Source organism: Talpa occidentalis, unplaced genomic scaffold, assembly GCF_014898055.3.
Source record: "Talpa occidentalis isolate TD23 unplaced genomic scaffold, MPIMG_talOcc4v2.1 talOcc4.14, whole genome shotgun sequence".
Classification (NCBI taxonomy): Eukaryota; Metazoa; Chordata; class Mammalia; order Eulipotyphla; family Talpidae; genus Talpa; species Talpa occidentalis.
In genome coordinates this window covers 6,161,618-6,175,762 of record NW_023601433.1, presented here as the reverse complement: position 1 = coordinate 6,175,762, position 14,145 = coordinate 6,161,618, and the positions used below count along the sequence as shown (strand labels likewise).

General features: G+C 57.9%; 1 protein-coding gene across 1 annotated transcript in view; it reads right to left on the bottom strand.

Annotated features, from left to right (window-relative positions):
• Window positions 1-8,763, bottom strand: part of ST8SIA2 (ST8 alpha-N-acetyl-neuraminide alpha-2,8-sialyltransferase 2) — a 48,150-nt gene extending 39,387 nt beyond the window's left edge. The window contains exon 1 of the mRNA XM_037510034.2: window positions 8,575-8,763. Within this exon, the coding sequence (XP_037365931.1) occupies window positions 8,575-8,672 (98 nt within the window). The 5' untranslated portion in view covers window positions 8,673-8,763. The remainder of the gene's footprint in view (window positions 1-8,574) is intronic.
• Between the last annotated feature and the right edge of the window lie 5,382 nt (window positions 8,764-14,145).

Here is a 14,145-nt window from a genome sequence, read left to right as displayed (position 1 = left end):
AATGTTTGTACCACTACCCTAAATAGAATACTAATATCCCTTGCCTCAAATAGAAAGTCATGGCAAAAATAAATACAATTAAATTCTTGGCCTCCAGCCTGGCCGGAGGCTGTCTTTATCTGAAGAAGCGGATTGGTTCTAAAAGGCTCCCCCATACTTGCCTTTGGTCACCCCTAGAGGCCTTGCCTCTCCATCACGCTGCTTTTTTTATAACTGCGAGTAGAATGTGGAATTGGATGGCAGGTTGGGCGGGCCACCAAAACCACTCAGGACCCCCAAGAAACCTGGGGAACTGTTAACCACATGTGCAAACAAACTGTGAAGTGGAGCCATTTGTCGTGTGAATGAGCACATCCTAGCCAAGCTCGAGTGGGGACCTCAATAAAAAATCTGGGGGAGATGGAGTGCTCAGTGCTGCGCCTTCCTGGTCAGTGCTGCCGCCAGTGACCACAGGATGTCCCTGCCCAGGCCAGGAAGGACACACACCGGGGGTGCTCGCTGGCCCTTCATCTGAACTAATCATTCAATGAGGGTGCATTCAGGCACCATCCAGAATCCACTGAAGGCCACTCCCAAGTGTCCAGCCCTGGGCGGGTGGTGCAGCAGGAGGGTCCTGGCTGCCGGCAGGGGTGGACCAGTGAGTCACCCGCCCTGTCCCTTAATGGTTCATTTTCTCCGCATGCGCCTCCTCCCTTCATTATTTAAACTCCACTGGCATTTATCAAGAAGGAGTGAATTAATCCTGGGTGTTGCTCCTCCGAGTATGGCCCGCCACTGCTGTTCTTGAAATTGGACCTCGGGAAACCTGATAACCAACCAATTCTCGCTGGGCAGAGCCCGGCAGCCTGCCCTCGCCCTGTGCCCATGGAACACTGTGCCCAGCGCGGCGGCCCCACTGTTTTGGGGAGGCTCGTTTGACTTGTGAGTGTTCCTAGAGTCTCAGACGTTTCCAGGTTCCCTTTCACAGATGATTTGTGTGGTATGGAGCATGGGACTGAGCACAGGGTGCAGGAAGGCAGAGCCGGCAGCTGCAGGATCCTGGGACCTGAAAGGATTAGGAGTAGCCTGGGCCCAGGAGAGGCCAGCCTGCTGGACCCTCAGCCCCTCCTCTCCTCCTGTGTGCCCTATGCCAGTCCTGGAGCCCCGCTGGGCCTCTGTGTCCTCATCTGTAATTGTGTAAACAGCTCTTGGCACAATGGCTTGAACAGGGTCAGCCCCAAGAAAATGGAGACCCCTGGCACTTGCCAGCTCCCTGCAGAGGTCCACCCCATCCTGGCCGTCCCACCCGGACAGGCCCATCTTAACCAAGGAAGAAGCAGACTTCAATAGCTCTTGTCTTTCCCCAGGAGGGTCCTCCTGGCTTTAGTCGCTGGTGTTTCCTCTTCCTCAGCGTCTCTCGCTGTCTGTAGCGAGATGGTCAAGCAAATCCCGTGCTCTGGATTCATTCTGATGAGACTGGGTGGGGGCCAAGGAGGCAGCTGGAGGGGAAGGGAGGCTGGGACAGAGAGCCCCGTCCTGATTCCACAACAAGGTGACTGGAGCTGTGACCCTGAACCGTGTGGTTCTTTGGGGCGCTGTGCCCCACCGGGCCCTGGCTTTGGCACGCGTCCTCTAGTCTCTTTCAGCATTGCTGCTTCCCACATTCTTTCCTTCCACGGGCCTTCCGGTTTCCAAGCTTTGCCCTTTGGACATACGAGCACACGTCTGTCCCCAGGGGATGTCATTTGGGACACCATTTTGGACAGTTCTCCTCGTTCCTTGGAGCCTGGGTTCAAATCCCAGCTCTGCAACTTACGTACGGTGTGACTTTGAGGTATTTAACTGCTCTGCGCCGCAGTCTCCGCTTCTGTAAAATGGAGACAGTAACTTTGCACGGGACTGTTGAAGGCCACAGCGGCAGGCAGAGCTCCCGTGCTTGGGAAGGTGTTTAACTCAACACACATGTGCAAAAACACGACGGTTGTTCTCCTCTGCTGGCGGGCCTAGCGGGGCGCTGTCTCAGGGCAGGGATGTTTCCGGAAGCCATCCCCTCGCCTGCTCTTCAAGGTAAACTCCAACCCCAGACTATGAGATCGCCAGGATGGGGAACACTCCTGAGAAACTGGGGCTGGGAAGTCCTATGACCAGCCTCTTCAAACTGAAGGGAGCTGTTGCCTCTGCCGGCTACTGTCGCCCTCTCTCAGGAAAGGAAAGCATCTTATCACTGCAGAGGGAAGTCGCACGGTGTCTGGGAAAGTTGGGGGGCTCTGCTGGGGACATGATGACGTGAAAGCAACATGCACCCTGGCGGCATGGGTCATCTCTGCTTCCTTTTGGACGACCACCCCTCTTTGGATGATCACCAGTAGTCCCTGGGCTGGTCTTTCCAACCTCTGGCCTTTGAAGGGCAGGAGGAGACATGATAGGCCTGGGCCTTCAAAAGGGACCAGGAAGCAGAGCTGAGGCCCTCCTTGTGCCCCCACCATCACACAGAAGTTACTCCAGCTTCCTTCCACTCAGCCATCCCCAGTCAGCCACCCGCTGAGGTTTCTACTGTGGCAGGAGGGGCCTCCCAGCCACGGTGACACTCAGCCCTGTCTCCCCAGCTGGTGTGGCCCCCTTCGCCACTCTGACAGCTGAGGCTGAGAAAAGCCTGAGGCCAACAGGTCCAGCCAGGGCACCGCAGCCTCCGAGCTGACTGACGAATCACAGGCGACTGGGGAGAATTTAAAACCATCCCAGCTGCCACCCGGGAGAGTGACTAATCTCCACACTTAAGGACAAGCCCCAGACTGGCAGTCACTCAGACACTGGGGACTGCTCCTGGGGTGCAGGCGGCACCCAGGCGACTCCCCCGAGGCTTCTCCTGGGGAGACAGAGCCTGTTTTCCATCTCCTGGCAGGAGACAGCCACCTGCCACTCTGGGCTGCTGGCCTTCCTGTCCTGCCCCTCCCTCGGTGTTTTCACCGAATCTTCCCATCTGTCTCTCCAACTTGCTATTGCTCGAGCAGCCGAAAGACAAGAGGCGGCTGAACTTGTCTCGGTTTCTGAGGCCGCCCCGAGTCTTAACCATCCATCACTCGTCCCTGGCTTGACCTGTTTCAGAGACAAAACACCACTGCCAAGTGCTTGGTGAGGGAAATCTCTGACACCACGCGGCGCATTTCTCGCCCCCTCAGTGTTGCAGCCGGACAACGTCCGGCACCCTTTCTGGGGCCCGCCCCGGAAGGAGACACCTGGTCCAAGTTGCTTTTGACCCAGCACTGAAGCCCCGGAGGTGGCGAAGATGGCGGAGCGGCCACCTCCTGCTCCGCAGAGGATGGCAGAGGGCACAGTGGCGCTGTGGTCAGTGGCAGGCCACACAGGGCTCTCTGGAAAATAAAAGCTGGACAGAGGCTTGGAGGGGGCTCCACATTTTTGCTTTTATTCTGAACCAGGAATTGGAAACACTGCACCACCACCCCCTCACAAATTAGGGAGGGCCTTTTGATTCTACCCCTTCACCCCCCAACATTCTGACCACGTGCCCTTCACTGTTCTGTCCCCTCCACATCGGACCCATGTGCTAGGAAGCCACAGGGCTTTCTGAGCCAGGCCGAGGGTCTTTAACTATTACTAGAAAGGCACAGACCTCCGGGGGCAGAAAGCCCAGATATTGATTTTTGCCAGGCCCTGGTCCTCGTGTGCCATTCAGAGATTCTTTATGGGCTTCGTTCACTAAACCATATGCTGTTACTAGGGGCTGGGGGTGAGGAAAAGGAGGCATAACTGGTGAGCTCATGTCCACAGGATACGGGCACGATGGGGTGTGGGGCTACACATGGGGGTCCAGCTGCCTCAACCTGTGGGTGGAGGGGCATGGGCCGGGGAATGCTTTGCAAAGGAGGGGATTCCACCTTGAAGGAGTCAGAGGAAGGAAGGGCAGTGTGTGCACGGAAGCTTGTTCCAGAAAGGAGCCGGGGGAGAAGCAGGGGCAAAGGCACAGGGGCGGGGAGTCACACCCGGCATGGGGCCTTGAGAGCCACACACAGTGGCTGGAGCCCAGGGCATCTGCCTCGGGGCATGGGCAGAGCACGTCCTGCCGGGATGCTGTGCTAAAAGGAGCCGCAGCCTTCATGGAATTCCACTGTTGCTGAGAAATATTTCTAATTTGCAAATGGACCACATCCCCAATTTGTAAACCTAAACACTTTGAAAACCTAGCAACCCTGCTTTACAAGGGGAGAGAGGCCTTGAGTGGTGACTATGGTTGGATTATTATAGATGAGTATCTATTTACAATTTAAATGTGATGCTAGGAACAGTTGGCAACAAGGACTTGGAGCGAGTAAGTTAAAACCAGACCTTTCTCTCCTATTTTATCCTCCAATCATGTTTACACTTGAGTGATTTACATGGGGACCGGGGAGAGGAAGGGGCTTCCCCCCAAGTTACAGAGTCCTGAGTGACTATGCATGCTCTTTCAGGAAGCCTGGCCTGCCACGCCCCAAGGTCACAGTCTTTCATACCCCCCTGGACTTAGCACTCAGGGGCACACCTCATCTTACCCTGGGCTGATGTCAGGGGTGGCCGCCTGCTAACCGATCTCATCTCAGCTGATGATCAGAGCTGGCTCCTCTGGCCTAGTCCCTTCCCAGACGGGGCCTGATGTCTGGCTGCAGTCTGCCGGGACCCTCGGCCATGGCGACCACCCACTGGTTCTGACCAGTCGGATGCCATTCCACCAGGTTGGTATCCAAGAGGGACCAGATGTTAAATATCTGAACTGTCAGCCCTGGCCCAGGCACCGATGCCCAGTCGTGTGCTTGTAGAAGTGGCAGATGCTCTGGCATCGAGTTGCTTGGCATTGCTTGGACCAGAAGGATAGTTGGGGGAAACTATGAAGGCAGAGCAGACTCCCTGGAAAGTGGGTCTTTGGAAGAATCCGGGGAATGAATTAGGCAGGCAGGGGCAAAAGAATTCAGAGGACACCGCTGTCCAGCAGAATCTTTGGCTCCTTGTGGAGCTGCATCACTTGTTTCATCCCTGGCAATTGCTACACCCTCTCTGCGCCTCAGTTTTCTTGCCGATAAACTGGACTTCGACACATAGCCACTGCCCCCGCCCCCGGGACTGGAGGTTTGGAGTGACAGCCCTGTGAAGTAGTATCTGGCATGCAGCGCTCAGCTGTTGGTGGCCCTGGTAGGTGCCCACTGGGTCACCACGGGGGTGTGATGCATTAAGGTCTACAAAGCACTGGGAACGGCACTTGGCTCAGAGCAAGTGCTCAATAAATGCCAAAGATGGCAGCATCTTCATCCTCACTACTGTCGTGATTATGGTTTTTATTACTAGGCACTTCCTCTTAAACCAGAGGCCCTAACCCTTATGGACCAAGGCGTTGGTCACAGGTGAGGAGACCAGTGTTCGCTCATCCTGTCCTTCAGTCAGTGTGTGATCTTGCATACGTGATGTGACTTCTGGGGTCAAATTTATCCTAATTGTACCAAGAGGAGGTTTCCTGGGGGGGACTCTTGGCTCGCTCCCCTTCCCAAGGCCCTGTGAGCCTCTGTGTCAGGGTTCAGAGCTGCTGCAGGGGCTGGACAGCCAGCCCCACATTCCTTCTTGGGGCTGCACTCTGCTAAGGCTCAGGGGGACAGTCTGGGACCTTTTAGCTTACAGCTTGGTCTGAGGATTCTAAATCTCGGGGCATAAAGACATGGGGCCATTTTCGTACCTCCCCTCTCTGTTGGAATATGAATTGGCTCCTCCTCTGGGCCCTTTGCAGAGAATTGTCTTTTTACATTTCCTTTTTGCATTCAGCCTTAGGGAGGCATTTCAATAAACAAGTAAGTGAGAAAGGGAACTTTGAAAATCATCCCATGAGAGAGGGACTGTCCCTCAGAAGCGGTCCCTGGAGGGGCGCCATGGCCTCCCAATACCTGAGCAAACATGAGGCAGAACCTGCTGTCCAAAGTCTCGTTGTGTAATAAAGGGACTCAAGCCCAAGAAAAGTGAATCCCAGTTTTGTTGCTCCAGAGAATACATGTAATTCCCTCTTCTATTCTCATTCCTAAATTTGGAAAATTTACTCCAAAACGAGCTTCCTCCTCCTTCCTAACAGATCTCAGGGCCTCCCAGAAGCAACTGTCCTTCCGTAAACCACCGTTTTCTCGCAGGGGCTGACACTGGCAGGTGATGGGCGTCTCCCCCGCACAGGTGGGCCTCTGGGAGGGGCAGCTGGGCAGGGCCCGGCAGGTCACCATGGCCTGGACAGGACCCAGGGCTTCCAGGAGGCATTCAGTGAGTAGACAGGGTGCCCCTTCCTGGCCACTGTTCCAGGCCCGTCCCTCATGAGCCCTGGTTGGCTGCTCAAAGTTGGGTGGCCCCCAGGATCAATTAGTGACTCAGCTTGAAGACTCGCTGGGAAGCAGATGGAGGGACTGTTGGAATTACCACCCGCTGCCCCGTCCTGCCTCCCAGCCTTGGGGGATCCCAGACATGCCTCACTCCTCTGAGTTAGACATGTGCGCGCCAGAATATCGGTGAAACTGGGGGCGTGGGGTCTCATGTGGTCAACATAGGGGAGAATCTGAGGACAGTGGCGCCAGAACGGTCCATGTCACAGATCACACATTTGGCTTTTTGGACAGTTTTCCCCAGGATCGGCACAGGCAGCCCCGCCACCCCATCCTATGGAACAGGTCCCGGGCACACCCTTAGTGGTAGAGTTCTGGCATTTCAATATAGACATCACCGCCCTGCTTAGCTCAGGTGTGGGCGTGCATTCCTGGGAACCCCACTGGAACAGCCTAATGTGGGGCCGGACCTGGAAAGTGCAGCATTCAGAGCTAAGTGATTTGCCTCTTGAAAAGTCCTTGTCCTGTGGCAGGTACTGGATAAAAGTTCAGGGACAGCAAGGGATGTGAGCAGCACTGGTGTTTTCACAGCGCAGCGATGGGCAGCTCTTGGTCCTGCCCTCCCACATGTCAAGGTCAGCAAGTGGTCTGGGCCAGGCTGCTCCCACCTCTGGGAGAACACGCAGAGGCTAAGTCCTCCATGGCCCCCACACCTACCCTGCTGGCTTTTCAGTCCCACCCACGTTTATTTAAGCAAACAGTTACAGAAAGTAGCGAGTTTCTCTCTCTGCGCGTGGGAGCCGCTAGCAGGTTGTGTATGAATGGAAACGTATTTGTGAAAGTTTTCTGAGCTCTTGGGGAAACCCAGGGGGAGGAGGAGGCAGCAGAGGCAGAGAGCGGCCTTCTGAAGCGCCCTGGAGTCCACAGAAGGGATTCCAGGGTGGCTGAGCTGGGGCGGGGGCGGGCAGCGAGGGAGACCTCACCGGCTTTGGGTGCTTAGGGCCTTAGCATCTTGGGCCCAGGACCCGCGTTCCCTGCTTCGGGGATCAGAGCACGGCGGGTCCTCAGCCTGCGCTGGGAGCGCATGAAATAGGGGACGCGAGAAATAACAAATGGGACAAAAGAGGGGCCGCGCGGCGCTGGACCCGAGTGGGGCGCGTGGGCGCGCGGGGCGCGCACTGGCCACAAGGAGGAGGGCATCTTCTGTTCCCTGTGTGACCTCACCTTCCCCCTACCCAGGTCAGGACGCTCTCTTTGGGGCCCTCAGAACCTTGGCTGGCTGCCTCCCCACCTGCCCGCCGCCAGTTGCAGGCTCTTTGTGGCGCCTCGGTGGAGGGCAGGGCGCAGCCTTAGCCCCCACCCACGGCTGGCGCGTCCCAAGCTGCAAGTACCAGCTCGGGCAGGTCTAGCGCCAGGGCAGGGGCTCGCTGTCCCCCCTCACCTCCTGACAGTGCCCCAGGAAAGCCAGGGGAGTCTGCGCGCCCAGGGGGGCCCCCAAGGCTATTGAGAAGCGGTAGGACTTTGCCCGAAAAGGCTCAGTCTTCGCACCGAGAGTGCACGGGAAGGATGGAGCCCCGCGGGATCCGCTGAGCGTCCAAAGCTGGGGTACGGCGAGGTGGAGGGGTGTCTCAGCTCAACCCCACGCGCCCCGCCTCCAGCGGTGCCAGTCTGCGCCCCAACGCCAGGCGCCCAGGCCGACCCGAGGCGAGTGGGGGTGTCTGTTATATTGGGGACACTCCCCTCCCCGGGGGCTCGTGCAGAGCCCCCCTCTGATCCGGCCTGGGGATCCCCTCCCCCCAGCGCAGAGCTCCCCGCGCGCCCCCTGCCCACTTTGCCAAGGCGAGAAAGCGGCCGAGCAGGAGACAAAGAAACTCCTGCCTCCGCCACTCTCGGCCCCTCCGCCCGCCCCGGACACTCCCCGGCGCCCTCCCTGGCCCCCCTCGACACCCCGCACGGACACTCCGGGGCCGGGGGCCAGGGTGGGAGACGCAGCTCCCCGGCGCGGGACAGCGGGAGCTCGGGGTGCGCCCGCCCCGCCCGGGATACACCGAGGCAGCCGCGCCCCCGCCCTGCGCTGCGCTCCCCAAACAGTCCCAGGCCTGGACACCGCCGCCCCCAGCCCAAACCGCCCCCCACGTCTCCAGCGGAGTGTGGGGGGGGGGGGCGGCGCACACAAAGCAGGGGGCGGGGTGGGGGACGAGTCCCCGGGAGGGCGAGATCCCGCCGGGCTCGGCGCTGCCCGGGCGCAGCTATTTACCCGATTTCTTCTTCGATCTCGGAGATGTCAGCGAAGATGAGGAAGACCACGAGCAGCGTGAGCGCGGCCAGCATCCAGCTCCGGAACTGCAGCTGCATGGTGGGCTCGTGGCGGGTTCGCGCCCGCCGGGACCGCTCGGGCCGGCGCTCGGAGCCGGGCTGGGGGCGCAGCGGCGGGCGCCGGGGCCACCGCGCGGGGGGCAGACACCCTGCGCTCCGGGCGCTCCGGGCCGGCGGCGGGCGGCGACAGCGGCAGGCAGGGGTTGCTCAGGCGCAGCGAGCCCGCTCGCTCCCTCTCGGCTCCTGCCTGCCCCTCCCCTCCCCTCCCCTCCCCTCCCCCCGCCCAGCTCTTGCTCCGGCTCCGCGCGCAGTTTGACAGCTTTGCTCCACGCCTCTGCTCGCCCCCTCCCTCCCCAGTCAACTCCAGTGTCCAGCAGCCCGCCTCTGCCTCTGCCTCTGCCTCTGCCTCTGCCTCTGCCGCGCCGCCCGGCTTCTCGCCGCCGGGGTGAGGCGGGAGCCTGCCACTCCCGCCCGGGAAGGCCGGGCTGGGCACCGCGTGCGTCCGGGTGTCGAGCTCACCCGCCAGGGCAGAGCGCGCACGGCCCCGCGCGCCCTCCCCGCGCACTGGCGACCGCCCTCCCTCGCCAGCTCTTTGTCCAGCGCCCTGGCTTCTAGCAAAGTTTTCCCGACACAAAGACCAACACCTGGGGACCGGGACAGCCCCCAGCGCGCAGGAGGAGGCGCCTTCAGCCAGGCGGAGGTTGCCCAGGTGGGCGAGTTAGGCGGGGAGTGGGGGCGGGGGACAGGGGAAGAAACATCCAGGCCCGGCCAACTTGGATGGAGATGCCGATTGCAATTTGTGGGCAGGGTGCTCAGCCCACGAGTGACGGCTCAGCCCCCTCCAGGTCTCCATCTGCACACTCGCGACTAGTCCCAGAGGCTGTCGAGTTGCCCAAAGTCACGCCGTGGCGCGTGGCTCCTGCCCACAATGGCAGGCTCAGCACCGGCCTGGCCCGGGTCCTGGCGCGCTCCTCTGGGCCAGCTTTGTCTCTCAGGTCTTACCCTCTCCTGGCAAAATCAATACCTCCAGACTCCTCTCTTGATCCAAAGGCCTTCTAGAAAATCCAGGCTCACATGGGGTGACGACCCCCCGGCCGGATACTTCCTAGCCTTAGACAATTTTAACACAGCTTAGCCGGGGCTGGCAAGGGCCCGTGAAATTTTGCTCAAATTAGACCATTATCTAGGATTTTCTTTTTGCACTAATAGTCCTGAAATCAGGAAATGTAACTTCCCAGCAATATTCATCTTGTTTATTAAGGGTCTTTGGGGCTTGAGTTTGGGGGGGAAAAGAGCTTCCCACTCAAGAAGCTCTAGGGAATGCCCCGATTCCCCAGAAGCACTGGCCGGTGGTGGAGAGCCCCAGGGTGCTGGCTGGCCAGGCCCTCCCTTCCCCAGACCCGGGGCAGGTAAGAGGCCTTTCTGATTTCTTTGTTCCTCGGCCTTTTTGTGTATAGGAAGGACGGACAGGAGGGAGGCTTCCAAGCGGACCACTCTTGTTGACGTGGGGAGCCAGGGTGAGCTCCCCCCAGCAGAAGGCGTCCCCATCACTCTGCCTGCAGAGCAGCTGATAGACACAGCAGAGAAATGGGCACGTTCTGAGTGTGGGGTGCATCTGCCTCTTCCCCAGAGGAGGTGTCTGCACATTTCTTCCCCAACCCCTTGCAAAGTCCCTGCTCCCCGGCTCCTTCCACGGCAACCGCTCCAGACCAACGCACGCTGTTCCTGGGGAGAGAGACTCGGATGCGGAGCAGCAGGTTGGAGGTCACTCCCTGTCCGTGCGAGGTGGGAGAGACCCCAACAACGGTTGCCCACCACCCATCGCCACATTTTCTGAGTGCTTCGATCTTTCCCTGTGTCTTGCTGGATGGTTGGCTTAGGAGTTGTGGGTTTTTTATTTTTTTAATCATGTTTTCTGATGAAGGTTGGGGAGTGGGGTTAAGAGGAGGTGAGGACATGGCACTGGCACGCCTGTCCCGGGGCTCGATATTTCAATCACTCATCTTTCACCCTGTCACTTGGGTGACATTTATTGAGCACCTACCCTGTGTGAGGAGCTAGAGATAGCAAGAGGAGAGAGACGTTTCCTGCCCCCTAGTGGCTTGGGGTTTGGGGGGACAGACTATGCACGTGTGTGGGTCGCGCTCCAGCAGGGCTGTGGACTTCTGCCCAGCTTCTAAGATCACTCAAGACAGCAAGAAGGACTGGCTGTTGGCTCTCCCTTTGCTTCCCTCCTGACTACACTCTGACTGTGCGGAACATCGGAGGAGGTTGCTGTGATCCTAACGCAGCCCAGGTCCGGCAGCCCTCGTGGCTCCAGCCACTGTTACAATGAAATCTCCCTCCGTTTCCTGTGAGGTGACCTAAGTGATCACCCCAGGCTCGGCACCGTCCTCCCTTGGGCCCACTTGAGACGGGTCATTCCGGGTGGCCAGAGAAGTGGAAATGTATAGAACAATCCTTTTAGAGTGCCCTGGAGACCAAATCCACAGTGCAACATCCGTCAGCTACACCTGCTGGGAGACAGAGCTGCCTTCCTCCTGCCCAGGCGCTCCTTGCGCTCCGAGTCGCAGTGATGGGGTTTTATTTGGAGGTGATAAAAAATAGGGGGCCCCAGCCTGTAAGCACTTGGGCTGGGATCCCCCGGGTCAGCTGCTGCTTGGGAGTCAGCGTGCATTCCCGGCTCCAGGCAGCTGCCTCTGAAAACTGGGTCTGCTCCCGGGATCTGGGAAGAGGGTGATGGAGTTCGCAGGCAGTGTCACACCTATGGCACTGGAAACGGCCACATGGACTCAGACTGGGCTCAGCCCCCTGTGCCACCCCCGTTCCGCCCTCGCCGTCCTGATGCCTCTGTTTAATGCCTTGGTTTTCCAAGAAACTGGAAGGTTCCACATTAATCACTTTTTTTTTTTTTTTTTTAAAGATTTATTTATTTATTTATACAAGCACTGGGTACAGTCAGAAGCGCGGGAGGGTGAGAGAATTCACCAGAGCCAGAGCGGGGAGCAGAGCAGGCAGAAGGACCAAAGTACACTGCTGAGGGGAGCAGCGGGCGGCAGGGGAGGTCTGCGCGCCATGTGGGACCCTCCTCCAGTGGCCAGGGAGCAGCCGGGGATCGAACCGGCGCCGCAGAGGCTACGGGCAGCTTCGCAGCCCAGCGCTCAACCACTGCGCCACCGGGGAGGCCCCCGCATTAATCACTTCTTTAGGCCAAGTCATTAAATGTTTGGGTAAAAGGCAGGAGTTCTATGGGAGTGGCAGCAAGTGACAAATCGTTCCCACTCATTAACATTTTCACTCAAATTAATAGAGCATAGTAGCTCCCCAGGCACTAACCAGGCCCCGGGAGGTGTGTGTTAATGAGGGTGAGAGGAGCAAGAGCTGCAGAGCCCTGAAGGGCCCCCCCAAGTCACACCCAACCATAGGGCAGCCCTTTCTGGTCTCTGACACTAGCTAAGGGGTTGCTCCTCCTTTCAGAGCTGAAACTCCTGGAAATCCCAAAACTGTACCTCACGTTTACACATCTAACCAACCCCCTCTCCAGTAGTCACCCCGGGGCATAGTGAGTTAGGAGCACCCTAGACATGACTTCTTGGGAGTGATGAGGAATCTGGCAATCCTTCCACGAGGCACTGTCACCTCCATATTGCATTTGAGGAAACTGAGGCACCAATGAGGCTGAATTGCCCTAGATGGCCAGTGGCAGGAGGGAATTTTAATTTAATCGTCACCCTGGGGCTCAGTGACTTCCAGGGGCATGGGGTCGCTAAGGTCCTTCCGGCACTTGGGGATCCCAAATGTAGGTGTAAATAGGCACTGCCTGTGATTCTCACTGTATCTTCTTAGTTCTGCATGTCAGGATTCAGGGAACAGATGTGTCTTCACTCTCTGTACACCCTTATCGTTGGCAAGACTGTGATCACAAAGCTCAGTTTTCATCTTTCCACGTGCAATAAGACTAATCCTTTCCATCCAACCTTTATCTTAATAAAAAATAAATTTCTTGTCACACATTCCGACTTATTCCCCAACATCCACCCTTGAACTCGCTCGCAAAGCAATTTAGAATATTAAAAACAAAATAAGAGGGGTCTGCCTTGCTTTTCCCTCATCTGGGGTGGGGGAGCCGGGGCGCCTCTGGGGTGTGTAAGGACTGGGGTATCACAGCCCGATGGCACTAGCAGGCTCTTGCGTTTCTGCACTTCCAGTAACTGAGGGAACCACAGTCTCGCCTGAAATTACACTAAATTTGAGTGTTCTCACAAATGTAAGGTTCACCCCTTCAAAGTCAGAATCTAAGCCGGGAACAATGTGGGAAAGTGACAGGGCGCATTTGCATTCCATTTGTAGCTTTTGTAAATAGCAAAATTGTATATTAGCCAAAGAAAGAAAAGAAACATCCCAGGCAACTGCTGTAAATGTTTCTGGGATTATCAGCAGGAGAATGTTGGGAGGGACCGGCTGGAAGGCCACAGTGATAGTGGACAAGGAAGGGAGAGGGTTGGATTTCTTTTCTGGGACTTTTCCTCCTGCTTCAGGAAGGATTAAAAGTGGCTTTGAACCAGAGCATGTAGTCAGGTATCAGGTGGCCAAGATAAAGGCAAAGGAATGTCCCTTGTGGCTGTCACGAGAGCTCCGCTGAGAGTGTCCCGCTGACCTGAGTCAACACGCCCACCTGCACCCAGAGTCAGCCTGACGCCCTCCCGCAGCACCCCAGGAAGCTGGCCCTGTGCCTCCCACTCTTGACTCAGTCAGTCCTTCTCAGCCTCTGTGAGAAGGTGGAAGGCTGGGCAGAGAGGGCGTGCGGGTCTACCCATTTACTTATCCAGGATAAGTCACCTGCGTGGTCTGGAATGATGCGGGGGGCCTGTGTTCCTGGGGGCAGGTGGGCAGCTTCTGCCCTGTGGAGCTTGGGGTTCAGTGGAATTTGACACATGCAAAGCCCCGGGGACCCGGAGACCACGAGACTTCCCACAGCCCACCGCTGGTGCTGAGCTGAGGACAGGCCCAGCTCTGCTGTCCCCCTCCTGCTGGGGGTCCGTCTTATTTCCTGCCCACTCACCACTTCCTTTCGCTTTTCATGACCCTTCCTTGAGATAGCAAAGGCCCAAGGGGTAGGCACCCCCTTCCTCTTTGGTCCCACACTATCCACCAGGACCAGTCTCAGCCCACCACCGTCTAGCCACTGAAGACACGGCTGGGGCGGGGTGTGCCTGCGCCCGCGCAGCTGCAGTCCCGAGGACATGTGCTGTGGACACGGCCTCCGAGGGCAGGCCATAGTGAAAGGTGGAAAGTTCGGTGATGGGTGCTGCGTGTGTGCTGCCTTTGTTTTTCCTCTAATTAGTCTAAATTTATAGGCTGTAATGGCGGCTCTGGTGAAGAGTCAGCACCGGCCATGTCCAGGGCACCAGGGGTCGTGTGGCAGGAAGCCGCCATGGTCGCCACGGCTGTGAGCATGCTTGGGTTTTTCTAAAGTGAACTCCAGGTGGCCTGGGCTCTGGGTCACCGCAGC